Raw genomic sequence first — 26,525 nt, forward strand, 5'->3', positions numbered from 1 at the left:
GGACCCAGTCCATTCCACGTAAACACAGCCCATACCATTAATGAGCCACCACCGGCTTGCACAGTGCCTTATTGACAGGTTGGGTCCATGTATTCGCGGGGTCTGTGCCACACTCGAACCCTACCATCAGCTCTTACCAACTGAAGTCGGGACTCATCTGCCCAGGCCACTTTTTTTCAGTCGTCTAGGCTTCAAACGATACGGTCACGGGCCCAGGAGAGGCGCTGCAGGTGATGTCGTGTTGTCAGCAAAAACACTTGCGTCGGTCGGCTGCTGCCATAGCCCACTAACGCCAATTTTGGCCGCAGTGTCCTAATGGGTTCGTTCGACGTACGTCCCGTATTGATTTCTGCGATTATTTCACGCAGCGTTGCTTGTCTGTTAGCACTGACAACTCTACGCGAACTCCGCTGATCTCGGTCGGTAAGACCGTCGGCCACTGCATTGTCCGTGGTGAGAGGTATTGCCTGAAATTTGTAATCTCTGCAAACTCTTGACACTGTGGATTCTGAATTTGAATTCTGAAACGAATTCCGAAATGAAATGTCCTATGCGTCTAGTTCTAACTACCATTCTGCGTTCAAAGTCTGTTAAATCTCGTAGTGCGCTTATAATCATATCGGAAACCTTTTCACACAAATCAGCTGAGTACAAATGATAGCTGCGCCAATGCACTGCTCTTTTATATCTCGTGTACGCGTTACTGCCGCCATCTGTATATGTGCATGACGCTATCCCACGACATTTGTCACCTCAGGATAAACGTAAACACAAATATTACAAATGAAACTAGCAGCGTCCTCGAAATATCCTCCAGAGATTTGTTATGCTCGTCAAATTAAACAAGTGTAACTACAATCATTCCATCAGCAATCGATCGTGTAGCCAAAAATATAGACATGCAAGAATGTAATGTAGCTGTAAAAATCTTTGACTCTCATTCCATTTCTGACAAATAATAACAGTACAACTAGTTGTGGAAAAAATCCCTAAGCTACAATCCTGAAAAGACATTTATCAGAAATAAAAATGCAAGTCTTTCAAGAGAGCTAGCAAACCAAAGTTGGGGTGAAGTGTACGTAGAAAATGTGGAATTCTCCAAGTTCTCAACATTAATTAAACTGAACTTTGAAAAGGCGGTTCCGAAATCATGCTCACCAATAACAATGCCTCACAAAATCAAATGGATAACAGCAATTATTATCAAGTCCTACCAATTCCTTGAGTACCTAACTTTCATGAAAGATCGTCATAATGAGCCATAGTTCTTTAATGTCTCTCATAGCTACAAAAAGATTTATAGAATGTGGCTTACTGCTGCAAAAATCCATGTAATTACAAAACAATCTACAGTGCAGAGAATAAAAGCAAAGCAGTCTGGGATATGATTAAGTAGCAAACAGGGAGAGAAAAGGAAGAGCATAATAACACACTCATAAGAGAGGAGGATAAAGTAATAAGTGATCCAAACCACGTAGCAGAGTACGTGAATCAATATTTTTCAAGTATTGCAGAAAAACCACAAATTAAATTTGCCAGAAACACATAATACATCTGTAAGTCAGTAAAACCGCGCGAAACATAAAAAGAAAAAGACAGTAGGCCTAGATGGAGTAACAATATACGAGGGTCACTCCAAAAGAAATGCACACTATTTCTTTTAAAATCCATCTTTTATTCTACATGTTTGAAAGTTTTACAGTGTGTAGATACATCCTTTAGGAACACTATTTTCATTTCTCCACATAATTTCCATCCCTCTCAACTGCCTTACGCCATCTTGGAACCAGCGCCTGTATACCCGCACGGTAAAATTCTGGACCAACCTGTTGGAGGCACTGTTTGGCAGCGTGCACAAGGGAGTCATCATCTTCAAATCTTGCTCCACGAAGAGAGTCTTTCAGTTTCCCAAAGAGATGATAGTCACATGGAGCCAGGTCAGGACTGTAAGGCGGGTGTTTCAGTGTTGACCATCCGAGTTTTGTGATCGCTTCCATGGTTTTTTGACTGCCATGTGGCCGTGCATTGTCGTGCAACAGCAAAACATCCTGCTTTTGCCGATGTGGTCGAACACGACTCAGTCTAGCTTGAAGTTTCTTCAGCGTCGTCACATATGCATCAAAATTTATGGTGCTTCCACTTGGCATGATGTCCGCAAGCAAGAGTCCTTCGGAATCGAAAAACACCGTAGCCATAACTTTTCCAGCAGAAGGTGTGGTTTTGAATTTTTTTCTTGGGTGAATTTGCATGATGCCATTCCATTGATTGCATCTTCGTCTCTGGTGAAAAATGATGGAGCCATGTTTCATCACCTGTCACAATTCTTCCAAGAAATCCATCTCCACCATTCTCGTCCTCTTCCAAAAGTTCGCTGCATACCGTTTTTCTTGTTTCTTTGTGAGCCACTGTCAACGTCCTGGGAACCCACCTGGCAGAAACCTTTTTTAACGCCAACACTTTCAGTATTCTGCAAACACTTCCAACGTAGCGTGGCGATTCGTTCACTGTGAAGCGTCTGTCAGCAGTCACCAATTCCTTAACTCTCTGCACATTGTCTGGAGTGTGTGCAGTACGAGGCCTGCCGCTGCGAGGACAATCCTCAATATTGCTGTGCCCGCTTTCATCACGTAACCTGCTTGCCCACCGACTAACTGTACTGCGATTGACAACAGCATCTCCATACACGTTTTTCAACCTCCTGTGGATGTTTCCTACTGTCTCGTTTTCACAGCACAGGAATTCTATAACAGCACGTTGCTTCTGAGGAACGTCACGTGTAGCAGCCATCTTCATGACATGCTCTGATGCCCGGCCACTCACGGGAACAGGTTGAACTAAGTTTGAAAACAAGCAGGAAGGATGTATCTACACTCTGTAAAACTTTCAGACATGCAGAATGAAAACTGTATTTTTATAAAAATAGTGTGGATTTCTTTTGGAGTGACCCTCGTATGTGCTGAAACAACGAATAGACAGTATACTAGCTCCTTTGACAAACACAGTATATAAGTCCTTTACATTAGGGAAATTTCCAGAGTATTTACAACAGGCAAGATGTGTGCCTCAGCTAAAGAAAGTTAATTCAGAAGACATTGAGAAACCACCCAGGAGACTTCCACCGACTCAGCATGGGCTATTACATCGTTGCTCCCTTTCAAATGCAGACAACGAACTACAGCACAATACTCCAGTTTATCAGTGGGTTGCCCCTTTTAGTTTTGGTTGCCCTAGCCGAGTGCCACGGGACTGCGACGGGGGGATTTCAGAGTGTACCAGAACTACAGCCATGTACATACAAATAAACAAAGTATTACGTAACTTTATTATATTCGAGGTGAGGATTGAAACTTCGTGACTACCTCTGGTATGTTACGGTATTGAACTGGGGACCTAGAAACGATGGAGAGGCTTCGTCCCCGCCGTAGCCTCAGTGGTACACAACCCCACAACAGGCTACAGCAGTCCACTCACCCCTCCGCCGCCCCACACCGAACCCAGGGTTATTGTGGGGTTTGGCCCCCAGTAGACCCCCTGGGAACATCTCACACCACACGAGTGTAACCCCAATGTTTGGGTGGTAGAGCAATTATGATGTACGCATACATGGAAAAAGTGTTTGCACAGCAATCGCCGACATAGCGTAACTGAGGCGGAATAAAGGAAACCAGCCCGCATTCGCCGAGGCAGATGGAAAACCGCCTTAAAAACCATCCACAGACTGGCCGGCACACCGGACCTCGACACTAATCCGCCGGGCGGATTCTTGCCGGGGACCGGCGCGCCTTCCCGCCCGGGAACTACCTCTGGTACTTGCGGATAAACAATGATGTGACATGGCTGCTTAACGAGAGTCAACAAGCAGAGTTTTCTCGGCGGCTGCGAGACGCGCACCACCTGTTGACGCGTTCCGCGGGTCACCTGGGCGACCTCGGCAGCCAGCGCGATGGCCAATGGCGAGCGGAGAAGCCGGCGAGCCTCCAGTCCGGGCGCCGCGGTTAAAAGATCGGCCGGCCACACCCCAATCAAAACACGACGCTCTGCAGCCAGCCGAGCAACGCCGATCATGGTGAGTCCTCGCGCCGCCTCCTGTTACCGCATTGCCCACCTCACTTTTCGCACGGACTAGTATTTCAAGGCAGGCACCAGTAGTCGCACGCGGCCGTCTTAAAGTGCGTATACCAAATCTGTATAGACACTCTGCGAGCCACATTGCAGTGCGAGGTGGAGTGTACTCCGTATGGATCCTATCCTATCCTGTTGTATTAGCGTATGGAGCGAGCGAGAACTGATCGTCTATACGCCTCTCACTTAACCCTCGTTACTCCTACGCGAGATTCACTATTGCGGCAGCAAAAATATCGCACAGTTTTCTAATTTAAGCAACCGGTTTTCTCAAGAACATCGTCGCCATTGTTATACATCTTCATGACTGCTCCGCAACTACCAGAGGGTCATCAAACCACTTCCATACTATTTATCTATCATTCCAGTCTCGAACAGCGCGAGAAAAAAAAAAAAAAACACGAAAACTTAAATCTTTCCGTGCGAGCTCCCAGTTCTCTTATTTTATTGCAATGATCATTTCTCTCAGTGTAGGTGGGCGTCAACATAATATTTTCGCATCCGGAGGAGGATGTTAGTGACTGAAATTTTATGAAAAGATCTCGCCGAAACGAAAAACGCACTCGCGTATCATATTCATGATACTCTCTCCCGTATTTCGCGATAATACAAAACAAACTGTCCTTTTCTGAACTTTTTCGATGTCTGTCCTCTCTGGTAGTGATCCTATACCACACAGCAATAATCTAGCATACGACGGACAAGTGGAGTTGTTGCATCTTTTAAGTGTTGTGCCAATAAAACGAAGTCTCTGATTCGTCTTACGCACATCATTATCTCTGTGATCGTTCCAATTTAAATAGTTTGTAACCTCAACCCTAGGCTTTTATCTGAACTGACAGCATTTAGATTTGTGCAATTTATCGTGTAATCTAAACGTAACGAATTCCTCTTAATTTCATGTAGATGGCCTCCCACTGTTCATTATTTAAGGTCAATTACCATTATTCGCACCATGCAGGTATCATGTCTAAATGATATTGCAATTTGTTTTCATCTTCCGAAGACTTAACTAGACGGGAAATAACAGCATCATCTGTGAACTATTTAAGAGGGCTGTTCAGACTGTCTCCTAAATCATTTATATAGATTACGAAAAACAGATGGTCTATAACCCTTCCTTGGGGAACGCCAGGTATCACCTCTTTTTTACTCGATGACTTTCCGTCAGTTAATGCGAACTGTTACCTTTCTGACAGAAAATCACTAATCCAGTCGCACAACTGAGACGACACTCCACAGCCGGCCGAAGTGGCCGTGCGGTTAAAGGCGCTGCAGTCTGGAACCACAAGACCGCTACGGTCGCAGGTTCGAATCCTGCCTCGGGCATGGATGTTTGTGTTGTCGTTAGGTTTAACTAGTTCTAAGTTCTAGGGGACTAATGACCTCAGCAGTTCAGTCCCATAGTGCTCACAGCTTTTTTTTTTTTTTTTTTTTTGACACTCCACAGGCACGCCATTTGATTAGAAGCCGTTTGTGAGAACGGTATCTAAGGCCTTCTGGAGATCTAGAAATATGAAATTAATTTGATATCCACCGTCGATAATACTCATTATTTCATGAGAAGTTGTGTTCCACACGAGCTCTCCGCTGACTATGTGTTAATAATCGTTTTCTTCGTCGTAACTCAAAATGCTAAATCTTCCAAATTCATTCTTTTATCGTGTTCCATAGATTCCATCACAGAGCAGAACCCTTAGGGATGTAGAACGAGTTAAAGCATAACTTACATTAGCATGAGAAAAAGACACCATAGAAATTTTATCTGTATACTGTATTAAAAACAATAACCTATTACTATAACGCTTAGTGCTATTCGCACCTACCTATGGATCTGCATAAATTAAAGTTTTCCCTCCCCCCACCGTCTCCTTCAGTCTATACGTGAAGGATAATCTTAGTAACTACTGTAAGGATTTTGATACGGGTTTTCACCAATAGCTAGACTGATTCACGAGGATGGTTTCTGCACATAATCAGTTACTGCTACGCCAGACAAGTCGTCCAAACGTACATACTTAGCGCTACCCGTGCGAAGTCGAAATGTCTATCTAAATTTAATCCAGTAAATTAGAAACAAAGCTGATAGTTCGAAAGGCCTGTTGCACTCTCAGTTTTACCACCCGCTGCTGTTTACCTGCTATTAGAAGCTAAATATTTACTAGATTACAAGAGTCTTTCAATTAATAGTTGTGATGCAGCTTTAATACAAATAATGCTACTGATTCTAGGTAACTAAGTACCATACGAACTGAGAACATGAATGAAGAAACTGTTGCAAGCGTTGATAATTTCGACCTCTGAATATTTCACAAATCATTTACTGGAACTTAAGAGACATTTATAGGGGCTATTGATGCTTAAGTTAGTGAATAAAGAGTTCTTAGACCCATCCCACAACCTCATATACATGAACTTCAATGAAAACTGAAAGAGAAACTAAAGGCACCTTCGTCACAACAATACAGTGTATATCATTAATGTTTTTCCTTGGAGGCATAGTTCTTTTTTTTTCAAACGTGTCTAGGGACACTATTATTGCAAGCTCTAGGTTATCCACAAAAGAATTGTTTAAAATTGGATTGTTTTGCGCTCCTGATAGAAAAAATGATCGTCGGCATATTATTGACGTCTAAAGCATATTTTTAATTTCCCCATGTTGTTTTAAGAGACTAATTTTTCACATTTTCCAAGCCGGCCGCGGTGGTCTAGCGGTTCTAGGCGCGCAGTCCGGAACCGCGCGACTGCTACGGTTGCAGGTTCGAATCCTGCCTCGGGCATGGATGTGTGTGATGTCCTTAGGTTAGTTAGGTTTAAGTAGTTCTAAGTTCTAGGGGACTGATGACCACAGTAGTTAAGTCCCATAGTGCTAAGAGCCATTTCACATTTTCCAATCAATTCTTATCTCGCTATTAAAGGTTCTTGAAATTCCATGACTTTAAGACAAAAAAAAAAAAAAAAAACCACTCACCATGAGGAAATTTTGCGAATGCGACGGAAATCGGTAGTTTTGATGTTCATGTATAGACAAACAAATGATTACAATTTCAGAAAAATTGGATCATTTACTCAAGATAAAGAGCTGCACAAACAGAGCAAGTCAATAACGTGTTGCCGTCCGCTGTGGCCGAGCGGTTCTAGGCGCTTCAGTCCGGAACCGCGCTGCTGCTACGGACGTAGGTTCGAATCCTGCCTCGGGTATGGATGTGTGTGATGTCCTTACGTTAGCCAGGTTTAAGTAGTTCTAAATCTAAGGGACTAATGTTAAGTCCCATAGTGCTCAGAGCCATTTGAACCATTCAATAAAGTGTCGGTCCATCTCTGACGCGTACAGAAGCAGCTGTTCGTGTTGGAATTGAAAGAGATTGTTGGATGTCCTCCTGACGGACAATGTGCCAAATTATGTTCAACTGACGTGTTGGATCGTCAAAATCGAGAGCTGCTTGGAGGGCAAGCAATAGAAACTTCCACCATGTGCGGGCAGGCATTATCTTGCTGAAATTTAAGCGCAAAATGGCTTGCCGTCAAGGACAAGATAACTGGACGTAGAATGTCATCGACGTATTGTTGCGCTGTAAGAGCGCCGCAGATGACAACCAAAGCGGTCCTGCTATGAAAAGAAATAGCGTCCCAGACCATCAGTCCTGACTGCGGGCGACAGTCAGATTGCTAACCCACCACTGTCGTGGGCATCCCCAGACTTGTTTTCGGCCTCGAATCTGATTGAGTGGAGTAGAATTGTTTACAGTGATGAGCTCCCTCTTCGAAATGAGCCCCGATGACCAGTGAAGACATATCTGGAGACGCCTCGGACAGTGGTGGAATACCAACCTATCACCCACCATTCGGCCCGACAACCAGGGATGATGATCTGGGATGCCATTTCTTTTCATAGTAGAACACCTGTCGTTATCCGCGGAACGTTTACTGCACAGCGGTACGACGAGGATATTCCGTGCCCCGTTTTGTTGCCCTTCACGGCAAGCCATACTCTGATAGGTTTCAGCACACGACGAAAGTTTGTAGTGCTTGTCTTCGTGCTTGCTGAACTCTACCTTGCCAGCAAGTCACCAGATCTCTCTCCAATTGAGTACATTTCGAGCATTATGGGTAGAACCTTCCAACCAGCTCAGGATATTCACAATTTGAAGCGCCAATTGGACAGAATTTGGCACTATATCCCTCTGGAGGACATCCAAACAGCTCTATCAAACCGAATAACCGCTTGCAACGCGTTATTAACTTGCTCAATTTGTGAATCTCTTTCTCTTGAATAAATCATCCAATTTTTCTGAAATTGTAGTCATCAGTACATGTACATCACATCAGCCGGTTTCCGTCGTATTCGGATAATTCCTTCGAGGTTCGCCTTCTTTTTGTCTTAGCGTGTACTTCGTTGTTTTTATGATTTTGTTTGCATTTTGATGTACCGTTTGCAGTTTGATTTAACAGTGTATTCATAAGTGACAGTTTATGTTCTAATAACGTTTAGAATGGCAAAGCATTTAAGAGAAGGGACGTGGAATTATTAAACGGTAGGTTGGCTACCTATATGACACACTTTTGTAATACGCCAACCTGACTGTCTGCTCTGCGGTATGATAGTTATATAATGAGCTCGTCTTATTGCGTACAAAGCGCTTTGTCTGAACTGTTTTATCGACATAACTAGTCAGCCTCCTTCGTACCGGTGCTAAAAACTAATGTTAACGGTTTTGTTATGTATTCGCAAACTGTAAGCGGTGTGTACATGCTTCAACAGTTTAACAGCGTTTGCTAAATGGGGACGTGAGATTCCGCTGTAGTTGAGTCTACCTGCAAGAAATTATATTTTAAATTTGGACGATGTATAACAATTATTTCCTGCTTCGCATCTGCTTGTCTGTACTGTCCGCCTGGATGGGCTGTGACATTGGGGATCTTACAGCGCTTTAATTGCTAAGAACTCCAAGTAATTTGAAGTGGAATTCTCATTAATGATTTTTAATGCATGTGTATATTAAGTTTGTGGTTGCTAACGCTGTACAAATCTGACTGTACACCAGCTCTCATTACGTATGCAGGCGGTTCTCAGCTTACTTTCGTATCCTTGTTTATTGACAGAGCGTAGCGCAAAGCTGTCAACGTCTCAAGGAGATCGAGCGTTACGTAACTTTTGGTCTCAGGGCGTTCTGTTTACACAGAACTTAATTCTCTTTCTCAAGTTTACGACGACACTGTGGAGTCTCCTTAATGTACGTCCTCTAAATCAAATTCATCTCTGTCACAGGATAAATTATTTTCCTGCTTTGTCATCCTCAGTTGAAGCTTACAGATTTAATGAAACTAGCACTTCAGTGTAAGTTTTTTTTTAATTTTTCTGTTCCTATATGCTTCACACCTCTCTGCTTCCATGCTTGACGGCGATCATGAACCATGTGTACCATGGTCCTATCTCACTAGCAGCTTTTATCTCGTTTTGCCTTGCGCTGCATCTTTCTACGCCATGCTTTCTGATTCCAGTTCTCTCTTCTCCAAGAGTCTATCTATCACTTGAGCCTTGTCCCGCAGTTATGCAGGGTCAGCCATCATTAATCGTATTTGGCATGTTAATGTGTAAGGGGTGGTCGGGTATCCTTCCGGCCGCCGCCGCCACCCCGTACCCCCCCCCGTCCCCCCCACCCCCCCGCCGGGACAGAAATAGTGTACCCCAACTGTCTGCGTCGAGTGGAATCCATGGAATGGTGCGAATGTGTTCAAATGCCTGCGAGCTGTGTAACTGAGGCGGAACATGGGGACCAGCCCGGTATTCACCTAGTGGGATGTGGGAAACCGCCTAAAAACCACATCCAGGCTGGCCGGCACATCGGCCCTCGTCGTTAATGCGCCAGGCGGATTCGATCCAAGGCCGGCGCGCCTACTCCAGGAAACAGCGCGTTAGCGCTCTCGGCTACCCTAGCGGATTCTTCTGCCAGAGTACCGCTCCTTATTAAATAATCCCTCGTCCTCTATAAAACGGCAGAATTTTCCCTACAGAGCTATGTCCCCCTGAGGTCGCATTATTCTCTAGCCTTGTTCATACCAAATCAGTACACTTACCATTCTCACAATTTATTGATCGCATATTCTCAGCTTCTCTCCCTATTTCCTAATTGTGCTCCAACTTTATGACAGCTGCAGTATTACAATATACAGAACAGCGAAATAGACTGGATTTACAAAATGGCTCTGAGCACTATGCGACTTAACTTCTGAGGTCATCAGTCGCCTAGAACTTAGAACTACTTAAACCTAACTAACCTAAGAACATCACAAACATCCATGCCCGAGGCAGGAATTGAACCTGCGACCGTAGCGGTCGCTCGGTTCTAGACTGCAGCGCCTAGAACCGCACGGTCACTCCGGCCGGCGACTGGATTTACTTTGATCTAAACATTCTCTCCACAATGTTTTCTTAACATTATTTTCTTCAACGAAACTATTAGATATTTAAATCATTAGTTTTTCACTACTTCATTGATTCAGTTTCGATTGTTCCTGTATTACCTTCGTTTACTGATAGTTCCTTAAACCTTCTATTTGTTTCTCAAATATTCAGTCTGACTTTTATTTAATCCTGTGTCAAATATTCCTATTTATTGATCGTGCTCTCATTAAATTGCAATCCTTTCCAATTTTTTTGTCTTTATCTCTTATTACCTTTTCCGAGATGAGGCAAAAAAGAATTTAGAATGTTCCAAAAATTCTCTGTGACGCTAGTGCATTGTTTTGGGTTTATCTGATACGATTCCCTTTTTCTAAATCCTCGACGCCAGTTTTGTAAAGGCCTCATCGCTACTGCTGTGGAGGCCGAGTTGCCACTGTTGTTCGCCGGCCGCGGTGGCCGAGCGGTTCTAGTCGCTTCAGTCCGGAACCGCGCTGCTGCTACGATCGCAGGTTCGAATCCTACCTCGGGCATGGATGTGTGTGATGTCCTTGGGTTAGTTAGGTTTAAGTAGTTCTAAGTCTAGGGGACTGATGACCTCAGAAGTTAAGTCCCATAGTCCTTAGAGTCATTTGAACTATTGGAGCGACTGTTGTTACGGTAGCCCAAGTTAGTGAGTTCGTGAAACGGCTTCTGGTGCAGTACACCGCTAAGACAATTTCTCGCTGTCACTATTACACAGCTATGTCCCACAGTCAGGAAAGAGGATAGGACAACGAAGTTCTACAACACTCCAACAAATTAGTAACAAAGTCACACAAATTAGTTAAAAAAGTTTACTTATCTTTGTGACTTTTCGAATAATGAAATTTGCAACACTATACGTGATATACCACAAAAAAGGCCCTCAATGGCTAAGTGCAAATAATCGTAGGTAAACGTCACAGTACATAAAAAATGCAATTTACAACAACTGTCTGTTCACTTCTAAGAGTTCACTAAACCATGTTCTCTGTCTAAGTCAGCGCTAGACGATGATCTATAACCAAGTGGACGAGAGCTGCTCTTCTGTCTTCCGAGTAGGCTTCCGTGCGTTGTCATCCAGTCATCGGCGGATTGTAATCGGCCCGCAATTAGCCGAGGCGAAGTCGATATCTTCATCCTCTACGCTGCCCGTGGCGCTGGTGGAACTCGCGCAAGTCTCTATGGCACTGGCACCAACCATCTCGCATCTTTGCGCCTGTGGTGCTTTTGCCCTGGCTGTGTCTTTTTCGGACGACACAGCACCCTCAATGCTTAACTTTTCCCTGGCCGATTTTGATGTCTACAGTAATTCATCAGCCCTTTCAATGTTTTATTTAACCCCATCCCCCACCTGCTCCGTATCATTTGGACTCTACAAACTAAATCGATTCCTCAACACAGTCTGCGTAGATTTCACTCGGACTGTTTTGTTATTGTTGTTGTTGTTGTTGTGGTCTCCAGTCCAAAGATGGTTCGATGCAGCTCTCTATTCTACTCTATCCTGTACAACCCTCTTCATCTCTGAATAACTACTGTAACCTATAGCTTTCTGAATTTGCTTACTGTCTTACTCCTGGCTCATTCTACGATTTTTACCCCACGCACTTCCCTCCGCTATTAAACTGGTGATCCATTGATGTCACTGAATGTGTCCTATCAAATAATCCAATCTTCTAGTCAGGTTGTGCCACAAATTTCTATTTTCTCTAATTTTATTCATTATCTCCTCATTAGTTACGTGACATAACAATCAAACCTTCTAATACCAATTATATACACTGAAGCGCCAAAGAAACAGGTATAGGCATGCACATTCAAATACAAAGATATGTAAACAGGCAGAATACTGCGCTGCGGTCGGTGACGCCTATGTAAGACAAGTGTCTGGCGCAGTTGTTAGGTCCGTTACTGCTGCTACAATGACAGGTTTTCGAGATTTACGTGAGTTTGAACGTGTGTTATAGTTGGCGCACGAGCGATGGGACACAGCATCTCCGAGCTAGCGGTGAAGTGGGAATTTTCCTGTACGACCAATTCAGTGTACGTGTACTGTGAACATCAAGAATCCGGTAAAACATCAGATCGCCGACATCGCTGCGGCCGGAAAAAGATCCTGCAAGAACGAGATCAAAAGACGGAAAAGAATCGTTCACCGTGAAAGAAGTGAAACTCTTCCGTAAATTGGTGCAGATTTCAGTGTTGGGACATCAACAAGTGTCAGCGTGCAAAAAATTCAACGAAAGATCATCGTGTGGGCTTTCTGAACCCATTCGTGCACCCTTGACGATTGAACGACACAAAGCTTTCCTCTTCGACTGGATCCGTCAACACCGGCGTTAGACTGCTGATGACTGGAAACATGTTGCCTGGTCGGACGAGTCTCGTTTCAAATTGTATCGAGCGGATGGACGTGTACGGGTATGGAGATAACCTCATGAATTCATGGACCCTGCATGTCAGCAGCGGACTGTTCAAGTCTCGCTTCAAATTGTATCGAGCGGATGGACGTGTACGGGTATGGAGACAACCTCATGAATCTATGGACCCTACATGTCAGCAGGGGACTGCTCAAGCTGGTGGAGGCGTTTGCAGTTGCAGTGATATGGGACCCCTGTCTAGATACGACTCTGACAGGTGACACGTACGTAAACATCCTGTCTAATCACCTGCATCAATTCGCATCCATTGTGCATTCCGACGGACTTTGGCAATTCCAGCAGGACATTGAGACACCCCACACGTCCAGAATTGCTACAGAGTGGCTCCAGGAACATTCTTCTGAGTTTAAACACTTCCGCTGGCCACTAAACTCTTCAGACATGACCATTATTGAGCATATCTGGGATGCCTTACAACGTGCTGTTCAGAAGAGATCTCCGCCCCCTCGTACCCTAACGGATTTATGGACAGCGCTATAGGATTCATGATATCAATTCCCTCCAGCACTAATTCAGGGATTAGTCAAGTCCATGCCACGTCGTGTTGTGGCACTTCTGCGTGCTCGCGGGGGCCCTACACGATACGAGGCAGGTGTACCAGTTTCTTTGGCTCTTCAGTGTAGATTATACAAAAGCAGTAAGACAGGCTAACAACAAAATCCAATAAATTCATTGTCTTTGAAACTAATGGAAGATTAGGGTCTTACATCCTGTCGTCGACGATTTTATTAGAGGAAGAATGGGGTAGGAAATCGGCTGTGTCGTATTTAAAGTAACCACCCAGGCATTCGCCTTAGTCGATACAGAAAAACACGGAAAAATAAATGTGGATGTGTAGATGGAAATTTAATATGTGGTCTTACCGAATAGAGTCTTTTGCCCTGCCTGGCCACTATGACATCTCCTGTCGTCACTTTCTTTTGTACGATTGTTTGCAAAGTGATTTTGTACTCTTGTGTGGCAGTTGTAATCAGGGTCAAAGATACTTTCCTGGTTGCCACGAGAGTTGCATATTTGTCACCTCCTACCTCTTTTCTCTCACTGTCACAACCATTTCCTTCTGGTCTCGTTATTTATTGACTGTCGTCATGGTACTGACGACAACAACAACTCCAAGGAGACCGGGCTTATGATGCAACTTGCGATCACGTGAGTTATGATTAAATAGCCGGCTGACAGCTGAATGCACACCTGTACAACATGCTGCAGTATCATTTGCTTCTGGCATCAATGCCAAGTCAACGAATCACTCATACTCCAAGGGTCTTCGGTTCATAGGTGATAGTAAATTTCATTCAGGGTAATAAATATCAGACGGCTGCTGATTTGGTGAACAGTAACGATGAGCCAGCAAGCTGCATATAGTGACTAGCGCTGAGGTAAGGAATCTCTTCACACTTCCTGACAGGGTTTGCTTGTAACTAGCGCAACGCAAGCATCCTGTTACATGTTTCGAACAGTAACCGCTCGAACCCAGCAAAACTGAGGCTTTCCTGGCCTTTGTCACGTACTAAGATAGTGATCAGTACATGTTGAATCTCTGCACGTGTCTGTACTGTACAAGCTACTCTTCGACCTCGTTGACTGTGGTCATTCTGCAGTGTGAAATAAGGCTACGATTTAAGGTAGATATGTTGTTGAAGTAACTATAATTTGTGTTAATAAAAAAATAGATGCTTCAGTTCGTGTATTAAGAAAAAATAGCAGTATTAGAGCGAAACATGACATATTGAAATGAAGAAGTTATTTCGCTCAATTCAGAGGTACAGACTGTGCTGATCATCATACGCAAGATTTCGGAACATAGCTTTAATTTATCCCAACGATCGCTGCATGTAGACTTGTATGGAATTCATTTCAAGTAGCGATGCGGGCGGATCTTTCTAATGGAGTCTCGAGACGTAACAAATGCTTCCAAGTGAGGTCGTACAGGGGGAAAAAGGGGAAGGACTTTATTTCCAGAAGGCAAACTGACGATACTTTGATACGCTCACATGACTCAAAGGCACCTAAATAAAGCGGGACATAGTAACTGACAAACAATATACACTTAGATCTACTTCTGTAGTTGGAGGGGTGCACACGCATAATCACAAGAGAGGTGCCGCAGTGGTTAAACAACTGGACTCTATTCCGGACGGACTGGAACCAAATCCTTGTCCGGTCATCTAAATTTAAATTTTCTGTGGTTTCCGTAAATCGCTTAAACGGTTAAGAAAACCGTTTAAGCGAAAAGGATATCATCTAATGCGTCCCCTGTCCTTCTCAAATTCGAGTTTATGCTCCGTATCTGATGATAACGCCGACGATGAGAAGTTAAGCTCCAATTTTCCCTCCTCTTTGAGACTAACCAGCAAAGAGAAAGCGGTTGTTTTCACACGTTTGTAATAGCAGATTACTTATCCTTTAATTTTATGATGTTTTACCATACTATCACAGACTATCAGAGGCAGAATCCAACAACTCTTTGATATCTTCCGTTAGTTACAGCACTTGTGAGAATACTTTTCCTTGAATCCAACTCCTGGAAATTATTTTGTCAAGAATTTATGTATCATTTTAATTGATCACTGGCTAACATACACCTCGCAGTTAAATTGGGAACATTTATTTTCCTTACGTAATTAATTTCTCTCCAGTCTGCTATAACCTGTATAATTCTAAGCTACTATTTAGACTGGCGAAATTCAAGATTCTATGGAGCTTTTCGGCAGCCCGGGCAACAATATCTCTCCCCAACCCCTCTCACCCCCTCCCCTCCCCTTCAGTGGATCTATTAAGTATTCGGTAGTGTCTAGTCCCCTCCTTAACACCACGTGGCTAGTACTGGCTGAGACAACGACAACCTGACCGATGTAAAAAAACGTATATTTTTATGACGCTGTTGGGGGCAGTTCCTATGCGAGACTAACTGCTTGTCAAAACTCATGCATGAACCATTTGTAAATACACCACATCAAAAAAAGTTTTGCATCATCCCGGTCCCCAGAACTCCTGAAGATAGACGTTAACTGTAGATATTGTATCACAGACACAGTCCCTTTGACTGTTCAGAGATGCTACTAAACACGCCCAAAGATGTCAACAACAATGCATGAGCAGCGCCTATTAGACGGAGGGGGTCCGACAGCCGATCAGTTCCAGTCATTCCACCAGGAAGGAGGTACATGGCTCGTGTCGTCTGTAGTTCAACCATGCCTAGATGGTCAGTACCGCGGTTCGATCGGGTCCACACTGTTACTTTGTGCCAGGAAGGGCTCTCAACAAGGGAAGTGTGCAGGCGTCTCTGAGTGAACCAAAGCGATGTTGTTTGGACATGGAAGAGATACAGAGAGACAGGAACTGTCGATGACGTGCCTGGCTCAGGCCACCCAAGGGCTACTACTGCAGTGGATGATCACTACCTACGGACTATGGCTCAGAGGAACCCTGACAACATCGCCACCACGTTGAATAATGCTTTTCGTGCAGCCACAGAACGTCGCGTTACGACTCAAACTGTGCGCAATGGGCTGCATGATGCGCTACTTCACTCCCGGCGTCCATGGCGAGGTCCACGAGACCATGCAGCGCGGTACAGATGGGCCCAACAACATGCCGAATGCACCGCACAGTATTGGCATCACATTCTCTTCACCGATGAGTGTCGCATATGCCTTCAACCATATAATCGTCGGAGACATGTTTGGAGGCAACCTGGTCAGGCTGAACGCCATAGACACACTGTCCAGCGAGTGCAGTAAGGTGAAGGTTCCCTGCTGTTTTGGGATGGCAGTATGTGGGGCCGACGTACGCTGCTGGTGGTCATGGAAGTCGCCGTAACGGCTTTACTATACGTGAATGTCATCCTCTGACAAATAGTGCAACCATTTCGGCAGCATATTGGCGAGGCATTCGTCTTCATGGACGACAATTCGCGCCCCAATCTTGCACACCTTGTGAGTGACTTCCTTCAGGATAATAATATCGCTCGACTAGAGTAGCCAGCATGTTCTCCAGACATGAACTCTATCGAATATACCTGGGATAAATTGAAAAGGGCTGTTTATTGACTACTCTGACGGATATACGACGAATTGCCGTTGAGGATTGGGACAATTTGGACCAACAGTGCCTTGATGAACTTGTGGATAGCATGCCACGACGAATACAGGCATGAATCAGTGCAAGAGGACGTGCTACTGGGTATTAGAGGTACTGTTGTGTACAGCAATCTGGAGCACCACCTCTGAAGGTCTCGCTGTATGGTGGTACATATTGCAATGTGTGGTTTTCATGAGCGATAAAAAGGGTGGAAATGATGTTTATGTTATCTCTGTTCCAGTTTTCTGCACAGGTTCCGGAACTCTCTGAACCGAGGTGATGCAAAACATTTTTTTAAGTATGTAAATCGTTGTTTTGGACATTATCGAATGTAAATGACTCTAATAAATTCGGTTCATGAATGATTTATTTGGTCAGCAAGAGAAGGTTACAGTACACTAGTGTCACACATTACGCTCTTTACTGAAAGAGTAAACTTTCAGTATATGGAACATGTCTTCACAGATGAGTTCAGAAACGCTCCCTTGGTCACATATCAGGTAAGAACAACAGCGATAAAATTAGAATGATTGAAGGCACACAGACAATTGCACTATCCAACTTGCGCTGGAATATTGCTACGGGTGCGAAATCACAACAGCCCTTTATCTGTCAAAATAATTTTCAGGCAAGGCATTGCGAACAACATTCCACGAATCCCTGTCTCCGGAACCAGTTTTCATTACATGACTTACCAATTTTACAGGGTGGGACAAATAAAAGTGACTTGGGGAACAGAGTTCCAGGTACGTTGAAAGTGACCATCATTCATCTCTTGGCACTTTTGAGGGGATCGAAGCTGGACAGCTGGAATTGCTGCAGTCACATCCGTAATGTTCTGCTGCAGTTCTTTAAGATTATGAGGGTTACTGCGATACACCTTAGACTTGAGGGCTCCCCACACAAAATAACCGCACACTGAATGATTAGGTGATCTAGGTGGCCAACTAAAGCTGCGACCAGACCGACCTCTGCAAACAACTCTTTCAGGCGTGAAGACTGTGTAAATGTGGTCCAAGTTTCCCCCGGCAGTAGGGGCAGTTCCTCCTTCCTGTTGGAAGTAACTACGTCTTTTCCTTCTCCTTAATGCTGCCACAAATTCACATCCAACCGTATCCACTCCACTTTTATTTGCCCCACCCTGTATTACAGGCAAGTTGAAGTCTTTTCTACTGCAATAACATGATCAGGAAATTTTAGCGTGATGTTCTCCAAGTTTTCTCTGAAGCGCTCTGCCACTACAGTTTCTTAGGCAGGTAGTCTATAAAAGCATACGATTACCATGTTTGACCCAACTTTGATGCTTAGCTTCACATGAAATATGTCACATTTTGAATGTGTTCAAATGGCTCTGAGCACTATGGGACTTAACAGCTGCGGTCATCAGTCCCCTAGAACTTAGAACTACTTAAACCTAACTAACCTAAGGACATCATACACATCCATGCCCGAGGCAGGATTCGAACCTGCGACCGTAGCAGTCGCGCGTTTGAATGTGTAATAACATCACTAGATACTATAGAATTTTTTTACGGAAATAAAAAAGACGCCGCCATTGGCTTCTAGCCTATCCCTGCTATATACAGGGTGATTAAAAAAGAATACCACAACTTTAAAAATGTGTATTTAATGAAAGAAACATAATATAACCTTCTGTTATACATCATTACAAAGAGTATTTAAAAAGGTTTTTTTTCACTCAAAAACAAGTTCAGAGATGTTTAATATGCCCCCCCCCCCCAGACACTCGAGCAATATCAACCCGATACTCCAACTCGTTCCACACTCTCTGTAGCATATCAGGCGTAACAGTTTGGATAGCTGCTGTTATTTCTCGTTTCAAATCATCAATGGTGGCTGGGAGAGGTGGCCGAAACACCATATCCTTAACATACCCCCATAAGAAAAATTCGCAGGGGGTAAGATCAGGGCTTCTTGGAGGCCAGTGATGAAGTGCTCTGTCACGGGCTGCCTGGCGGCTGATCCATCGCCTCGGGTAGTTGATGTTCAGGTAGTTTCATAACTAACCTTTTTCGTAGGACTCTCCATACAGTTGATTGTGGAATTTGCAGCTCTCTGCTAGCTCTGCGAGTCGATTTTCCTGGGCTGCGAACAAATGCTTGCTGGATGCGTGCTACATTTTCATCACTCGTTCTCGGCCGTCCAGAACTTTTCCCTTTGCACAAACACCCATTCTCTGTAACTGTTTATACCAACGTTTAAAACACCACCTATCAGGAGGTTTAACACCATACTTCGTTCGAAATGCACGCTGAACAACTGTCGTCGATTCACTTCTGCCGTACTCAATAACACAAAAAGCTTTCTGTTGAGCGGTCGCCATCTTAGCATCAACTGACGCTGACGCCTAGTCAACAGCGCCTCAAGCGAACAAATGTACAACTAAATGAAACTTTATAGCTCCCTTAATTCGCCGACAGATAGTGCTTAGCTCTGCTTTTTGTCGTTGCAGAGTTTTAAATTCCTAAAGTTGTGATATTCTTTTTGAATCACCCTGTATATTCCAGTCTGAATTTAGGATTTCATTTCCGGTTCCAGCGAGCTTTCTGTTCCTAATACTAAGTAGCTTTTTTACTTGTATTAACTGATGCTAATTCTCGGACCTTAGCAAGGGCGATCGGGCAGTTTACTAACGCCACATTAACACTCCCCCTTTCCGATCAGCAAGGATGAACGTTCTCCTCTGAGAGTGACGTAGCTGACCTATCTCAGATTTCTGCAGACAGTTCATCGTTGTCCCTATGCTCCTCTAACCTAAAAACTCTCCTTGTACACGCCGCCACACATACTCTGCTTCCTTCGTTAGTGACATATTGAAGGGTGATTTACAATTTTCCACGATAGCGGTCGAGAAATTCGCATCTGAGATCGTCGAAGAATCTTTTGGGCCTCTGGTTTGTTCAACTCGGTTCTAAACTAGAGGTCTGGGATCGTTTCTGGATACAACGCTGCAAATAGTGAGCCGTGCTTGCATTCATCAGTCGAACCAACCATTGAAAGGAATCAAGCATGGTCTCACATCTCAGCTGGCGAGTATTACTCGTGCTGACATCACCGATGATTTGCATCCGGTTGCACATAGTGTTCTTAACAGCCGCCAGCACGGCCTTCTTCTCATCTGGGACGAGATCTCCCGGTAACATACGCAGTACACAGTGACTATTTCTTTTTACCGATCTGCCTGCTACCGCACAGAGGGGCTCCATTACCGCCTAACGTTGGAGATGACAGTGATCAGCATACCCACATGCTGCACCCGACCAAACTTGACAGACAAATCCCGTTCTGGACCAGCTATGTCATCATTAAAAGGCAGTGCGTCACAACTGTTGCGGGTGTAAGCGGAGAGCCGTGCGGCCAGTTTCCACATTCGCCTTCGGTCCAGAGATATGCAATACTACTACTATCCCCACTCAACCTGAAACCATCGGGTCAGACGTTACGCATCTGGAGACGCAGTAATCACAGGTTTTCAAGGCGATTCTAACAGCACCATAGGTGTCGCAACTTTCGGCACTGGTTCCCTAGGTTCAAGGCCTGTTCAAGGCCCAAGCTAATGCAAGTGGCTGCGTGGATCGTTTTCTAACTGTCTGCGTAGAGTTCGTCTGAGACAGGATGTGGGTACCAGCCCGGTATTTACCTAGTTGGATGTGGGTGACAAAAAAAATTCCAGGCTTGCTGGCTTACCTACCAGCCGTCGTCGTTCATCTACGAGGTGGATTCGATCCGAGGCAGATTCGCTGCCGGCCGCAGTGGCCGAGTGGTTCTAGGCGCTTCAGTCCGGAACCGTGTGACCGCTACGGTCGGAGGTTCGAATCCTCCCTCGGGCATGAATGTGTGTGCTGTTCTTAGATTAGTTAGGTTTAAGTAGTTCTAAGTTCTAGGGAACTGATGACCTCAGATGTTAAGTCCCATAGTGCTCAGAGCCATTTGCACCATTTTTGAGCAGATTCGCTTCCTGAATTCCTGAAGCAGCACCTTAACGCGCTCGGTTATCCGGGCGGTGTCAGAGAAAACTTGGAGAATATCACGGGTACAGAACTACAGAACTAGATTCATGTAACGAAAACTCACACTGGAGGCGGGGATTTGTTTAAGATTGTACTGAATCTCTTGTCTGAAAATATTCCGAGTAGAGAATGGGCTGATGTGATTTAGCGCATACCGTGTATAGGCGACAAATTGTAATATCAATAAACAGTGTGTATCGTAATTAGTAGCGAAAACTGACACGGGTGAATGTGTACAATGACAGAAGCAAAGCCGTTCCAGTAATCGTACTTCTGCAAACAGAGTAGAAGTAATTGAGACTGTGTGGTTAGCAGCGTCAATGCTTTCAGTTTCAAATATTGTCATCGTCAGTACTCGTATGAATGTGTTTAAAATATAAACTTTTCTATTAAATCCTCATCTAACTAGGCTCTAATTCCTCTCAATATTTCCCTCAGCAAGAAATAATATACTACTTTGCACGTTAGATGTTACAATTTACTGGTGAGTTTTCCTCACATGTAACATACAAGTTACCCACTTTAACAGTGTCTTATGCTTCACAATTCAACATAAAATTAGATTATATTTTTCGTATGTCTTATGCTTCACAATTCACCATAAAATTAGATTATATTTTTCGTATTTCTATCCCATTTTTTTCATGGAAGGTGAATATTTGTAAATTATAGAATTAAAAAGTCCCATTATTAAACTAGAAAGATGACAGAAATTTCATATTTTCACTCTTTCGTTTCAGTTTAATGCAAATTTTATTGACGCTAAAATAGCGCAATAGGTCTAGTTTTTCCTGCTTTCATTAAAAACTTTTTAAGATCTCAGGAACTACTTAAGATGAGATAAAGTGTGTCTTTTTTTATATTTAGCACTGGTACAAGATTCGGAAATTCATTTCTGTTACAGAGGAATGTCAATGTAGTTGTTATCTGAGAAGAAAAACCAAACCATTTCCACGACCACTACACACAGATTTATTTTTACATGTCTTACCAAGAGCCCAAGCAAAGGCAGTTAATGTGTGGAAGTGTCAAATGATGGCTCGCTTGAGAGGAAAAATATTCTCCACCCGGTCCTGTCTACGTCGCTACAGCTTAGGAGAAGCGCTGATCTTTTCTACGTGTCAAGTCTCAGTTTTCTTTGTCTCTGTAGAGGATGTCCCGAACCTTTAGTCCCAAAATTACACAGATGCTAGGCTAGCAGCTAGAGGACATTAAACTGCATATTTTGAAGAACCAATCCCCAATACTATTCAATGCATTGAGCAGGCAGTTAAGGAAATCTGCTTTTGGCACAGTCCGCCGTCTCCCTGCGCGTTCGTCTGTTGAGAGGACCCATCATCTCACAGACGCCCAAAATGGGTTTGAAATGTTGTTTGATATGGTTGTTGCCTGTGAGCGTGCTTGCTTTGGTACAGCCATGCTACCTCTCGACCGTTTCCACAAACACCATCTCGGCTTGTTCCCGACATGAATACCGGACCATTCTGCTGCCTACAGAACACTGCGTTAGTCACATAGCCTACAATACACAAGGAACACACGGCATGTGGTCAGAGGAACTGTCATTCATCATCGCCATCTACCGAGTAAAAGTTGCATTTTTTTTTCCTTTATTGGATTTCGATTCCCCCGAAGGGGGCGGGCTGGCAGCAGCTTAGTACGCTGCTCTTCAGCCTACACAATTTTTAAAACATAAGAAGATAAGAAACAATAAAAGCAGGCGATAAAACGGTGACGTAAATTGTAAAACGGTGGAAGATTGTGGAAAGTTAAAACATAAAACAAATGGTGGGCGATGATAATAAAATACACAGGAAGCAGACAGAGAAAATAGTAGGCAGACAATTAAAAAAACATGGCGATAATCTGGTTTCTGATCGCAAGAGAATAAAAATCACACACAGCGACAGTGTGATATCTGTGTGCAACACTTCGGAAAAGACGCACAACACTTAACAGTCACTGGAAACACTGCACTAAAAAGGCGGCACGAAGATGACACACCACAGGCAAGGGCAGAGGGGCGGGGGGGGGGGGACCTGGACAGACGAGGGGGGAAAAAAGGGGGGAGAAGAGGAAAAACGAAATGGGGGGACAGACGGAGGGAGAGGACTCTGAAGGGGGGAGCAGGGCACATGCGAGAGGGAATGGGGAAAGGCAGAGGAAGGAATTGCAAAAGGACTCGGGGGAGAGAAGGGAGGCTGAGAGAGGGTAGGTGGGTAAAAAACAGGATTGGAGGGGGGAGGAGGGAACCCGGGAATAGGACAGAGGAAAGGAGGGGGAGGTGAGGATCAGAGTTGATAGGAGGGATAAATGGAGGGAGAGAGCATATCATCCAGAAGGGGGAGTTGACAGAAGCCACCTTCGCAAAGGAGATGAAGGGTATAGAGATGGAGGATAGGGAGCAGATGGGGGAAAGGGATCAGGTCGTAGATGATCCGCATGCGGGTTGGGAGGCGTATACGGAAGGCGAGGTGGAGTGCATGGTGCTCGAGGATCTGGAGGGACTTATAAAATTTGGGGGGGGGGGGGGGGTGATATCCAGGCAGGACTGACATAACAGAGGATGGGACAGATTAAGGATTTGTAGGTGTCGAGGATGGTATAGGGGTTCAATCCCCATGTCCGGCCAGAGAGAAGTTTGAGGAGCTGGAGGTGGTTGTGGGCTTTGGATTGGATAGAGTGGACATAACGGATCCAGATGAGGTGACAGTCAATGGTGAGGCCAAGGTAGGTGAGGGTGGGGGTGGGGAACGATGCATTTCCGGACACATGTTCATAATACCGTTCTTCCTCCATTTCCAATCAGGACTCAGTCCCTGCAGTCCCTGCATGTATGCCTATCTTGAACTGTCTCTTCTAGACTGCAGTTAGGGCACATGGACACTCAGCATAGACCTATTTAGTAAAGTTCACTCTTAGCAGTGATTTTCCAGTGAACCACATTATGTCTCTGTGGACGCAGTTGAAATGTTTAGCTGATTGTACAAGTTTTTCCACATTTTTCTTCCAATTTAGAGGTTCTTTACCCTTTTTATTTCACACCTGTGCTTTCATTGTAATTAGCTCCACAGCCTTCATATCCTGATAATTCTATCTATAGGTTTCTTCGCGTAGCTTTTCTCTACAAACAAACGTTCGGAAGTGTTGCACTTTGCTGCTAACTGGAATTCCTCCACTTTCTGGTTGTATTACGCTTGGTATGCATCTAGTCAGGCTTGGCTTCCTCACATTCCGGTGTACGAACGTATTGCGAAGTAAAGAGACCATGTGTTCCACTGTGTTGTCTACTATCTATTCAGGCACAATCCACGGCCCACCCTCCAGCTTCATTAGGTCGTGTTCTGGGTTCGTCTCCCGCCCTACGCACCATTTTAATCTACCAGGAAGTTTCAAAACAGTGGACACTCCGCTTAGGAGCAGAGCGAAAGAATGATTCATATTTCTGTCCCACTATGGAAATCATATTTACGTACAAGCTTCTCCCTGAAACGATCTGCGTCGTGGGCAAGTTTCTGGCAATAAGACAGGCACTCAGATACGACTACATATAGCATGATACCAGCTATATTCGATAATAATATTCGCGCAGCGCTGTCTAAAAAGGACATCACTCGTGAAACTTGGAAAGGCAATCTGTCTTTGATGTACGGCACAGAAACTATTTTATCAGTGTATCAAAATGGCTCTACGCACTATGGGACTTAACATCTGATGGCATCAGTCCCCTAGACTTAGAACTACTTAAACCTAACTAACCTAAGGACACCACACACATCCCTGCCCGACGCAGGATTCGAACCTGCGACCGTAGCAGCAGCGCGGTTCCTGACTGAAGCGCCTAGAACCGCTCGGCCACAGCAGCCGGCTACCAGCGTATCGAACAATACAAAAGAATCAACTTCTGTGGGGAAAAGGGCATTCCGGCATCATAGATAATGAGACAGGTGACCAATCAGCAAAGAGTTGTATCAAGAAACTGATACGTTTCTTCGTTCGTCTACCTTATACGCTACCTGATCAAAAATATCCGGACACCTATTAGTGGACATTAGTACGGGTCGTGTCCACTCCTTGCCTTTGTGATGGCTTGAACTCTGCTGGGGACACTTTCAGTGCTACCTGATCAAAAATATCCGGACACCTATTAGTGGACATTACTATGGGTTGCGTCCACTCCTCGCCTTTGTGATGGCTTGAACTCTGCTGGGGACACTTTCAGTGCGGTGTCAGAATGACTGTAGAGAAATGGTGACCCACCTCAAGAGTCGAAACCAGTAAAGATTTTGATGTTGGATGTTGGAATGTGGTGCGACGGTGGAACTTAACCCAGAGGTGTTCCAATGGGCTCAGATCGGGGCTCTTGACAGGGCAATCCATTTCAGGATTTTTACTGCCCAAGAACCACTGCCTCACACTTCTTCCTTTATGACAGGATACACTGCCATCCTGGTGCGAATCATCGTTCCCGAATTCTTCCTTTGCAGTACTCAGTACACAATGCCGTAAAAGTCTTCAAATCCTTCCGCTTTTAGTGCTTTCTTCCGCGTAATAAGGTGACCACTGCCTAAACACGAAAAACAGCCCATATTGTAACCCTCCGAACTCCACTGTTGGCATTATACATGGTAGTAGATAATGGTCTAAGGGCATTCGCATGCATATACTTCCCTCTGATTGTCACAGGGTACAGAGTAATTAATCATTCAAAATCACTCGTCAGTCATCCACAGTCCACTGGCGTCTTTTTTCCCTACACACATTGTGCTAGCTGGACTGCTGGTAGCACTTTGATACTCACGAGTGATTCCTTTCAGTGATTTCTAAAACTACTGTCCGCAATGCTCTAGTGTCCCTCTCCGTCAGTACATGATGTCTGGCTGACGCTGTTTTAGCTGTGGTTGTTCTTTCGCGTTTCCACTTCACAGTCGCATCACCAAAAATCGACCTGGGCAGCTTCAGAAGAGTTGAAATGTCCCTAACGGATCTGTCACTCATGTGACGTCGAATGAATAGTCCACGTTCGAAATCACTATCTGCTGTTTCTTCACTAACAACACAGTACCCCCTGCTTCCTTTTACACTGGCAGCTTCGCTTCTCGTGATATTTAGTGGCCATTTCCGCATTACATATTGTTGTTGTTGTGGTCTTCAGTCCAGAGACTGGTTTGATGCAGCTCTCCATGCTACTCTACCCTGTGCAAGCTTCTTCATCTCCCAGTACCTACTGCAACCTACATCCTTCTGAATCTGTTTAGTGTATTCATCTCTTGGTCTCCCTCTACGATTTTTACACTCCGCGCTGCCCTCCAGTACTAAATTGGTGATCCCTTGATGCCTCAGAATATGTCCTACCAACCGATCCCTTCTTCTAGTCAAGTTATGCCACAAATTTCACATCTATCCAATTCTATTCAATACCTC

The 26,525-nt window shown here is 44.5% G+C and overlaps 1 protein-coding gene across 1 annotated transcript in view; it reads left to right on the forward strand.

Annotated features, from left to right (window-relative positions):
• Positions 1–3,926: 3,926 nt before the first annotated feature.
• Positions 3,927–26,525, forward strand: part of LOC126461887 (4-hydroxyphenylpyruvate dioxygenase) — a 142,619-nt gene continuing 120,020 nt past the window's right edge. The window contains exon 1 of the mRNA XM_050096031.1: positions 3,927–4,066. Coding sequence (XP_049951988.1) covers positions 3,944–4,066 — 123 coding nt within the window. The 5' untranslated portion in view covers positions 3,927–3,943. The remainder of the gene's footprint in view (positions 4,067–26,525) is intronic.

This window comes from Schistocerca serialis, chromosome 1, assembly GCF_023864345.2.
Source record: "Schistocerca serialis cubense isolate TAMUIC-IGC-003099 chromosome 1, iqSchSeri2.2, whole genome shotgun sequence".
NCBI classification, from domain to species: Eukaryota; Metazoa; Arthropoda; class Insecta; order Orthoptera; family Acrididae; genus Schistocerca; species Schistocerca serialis.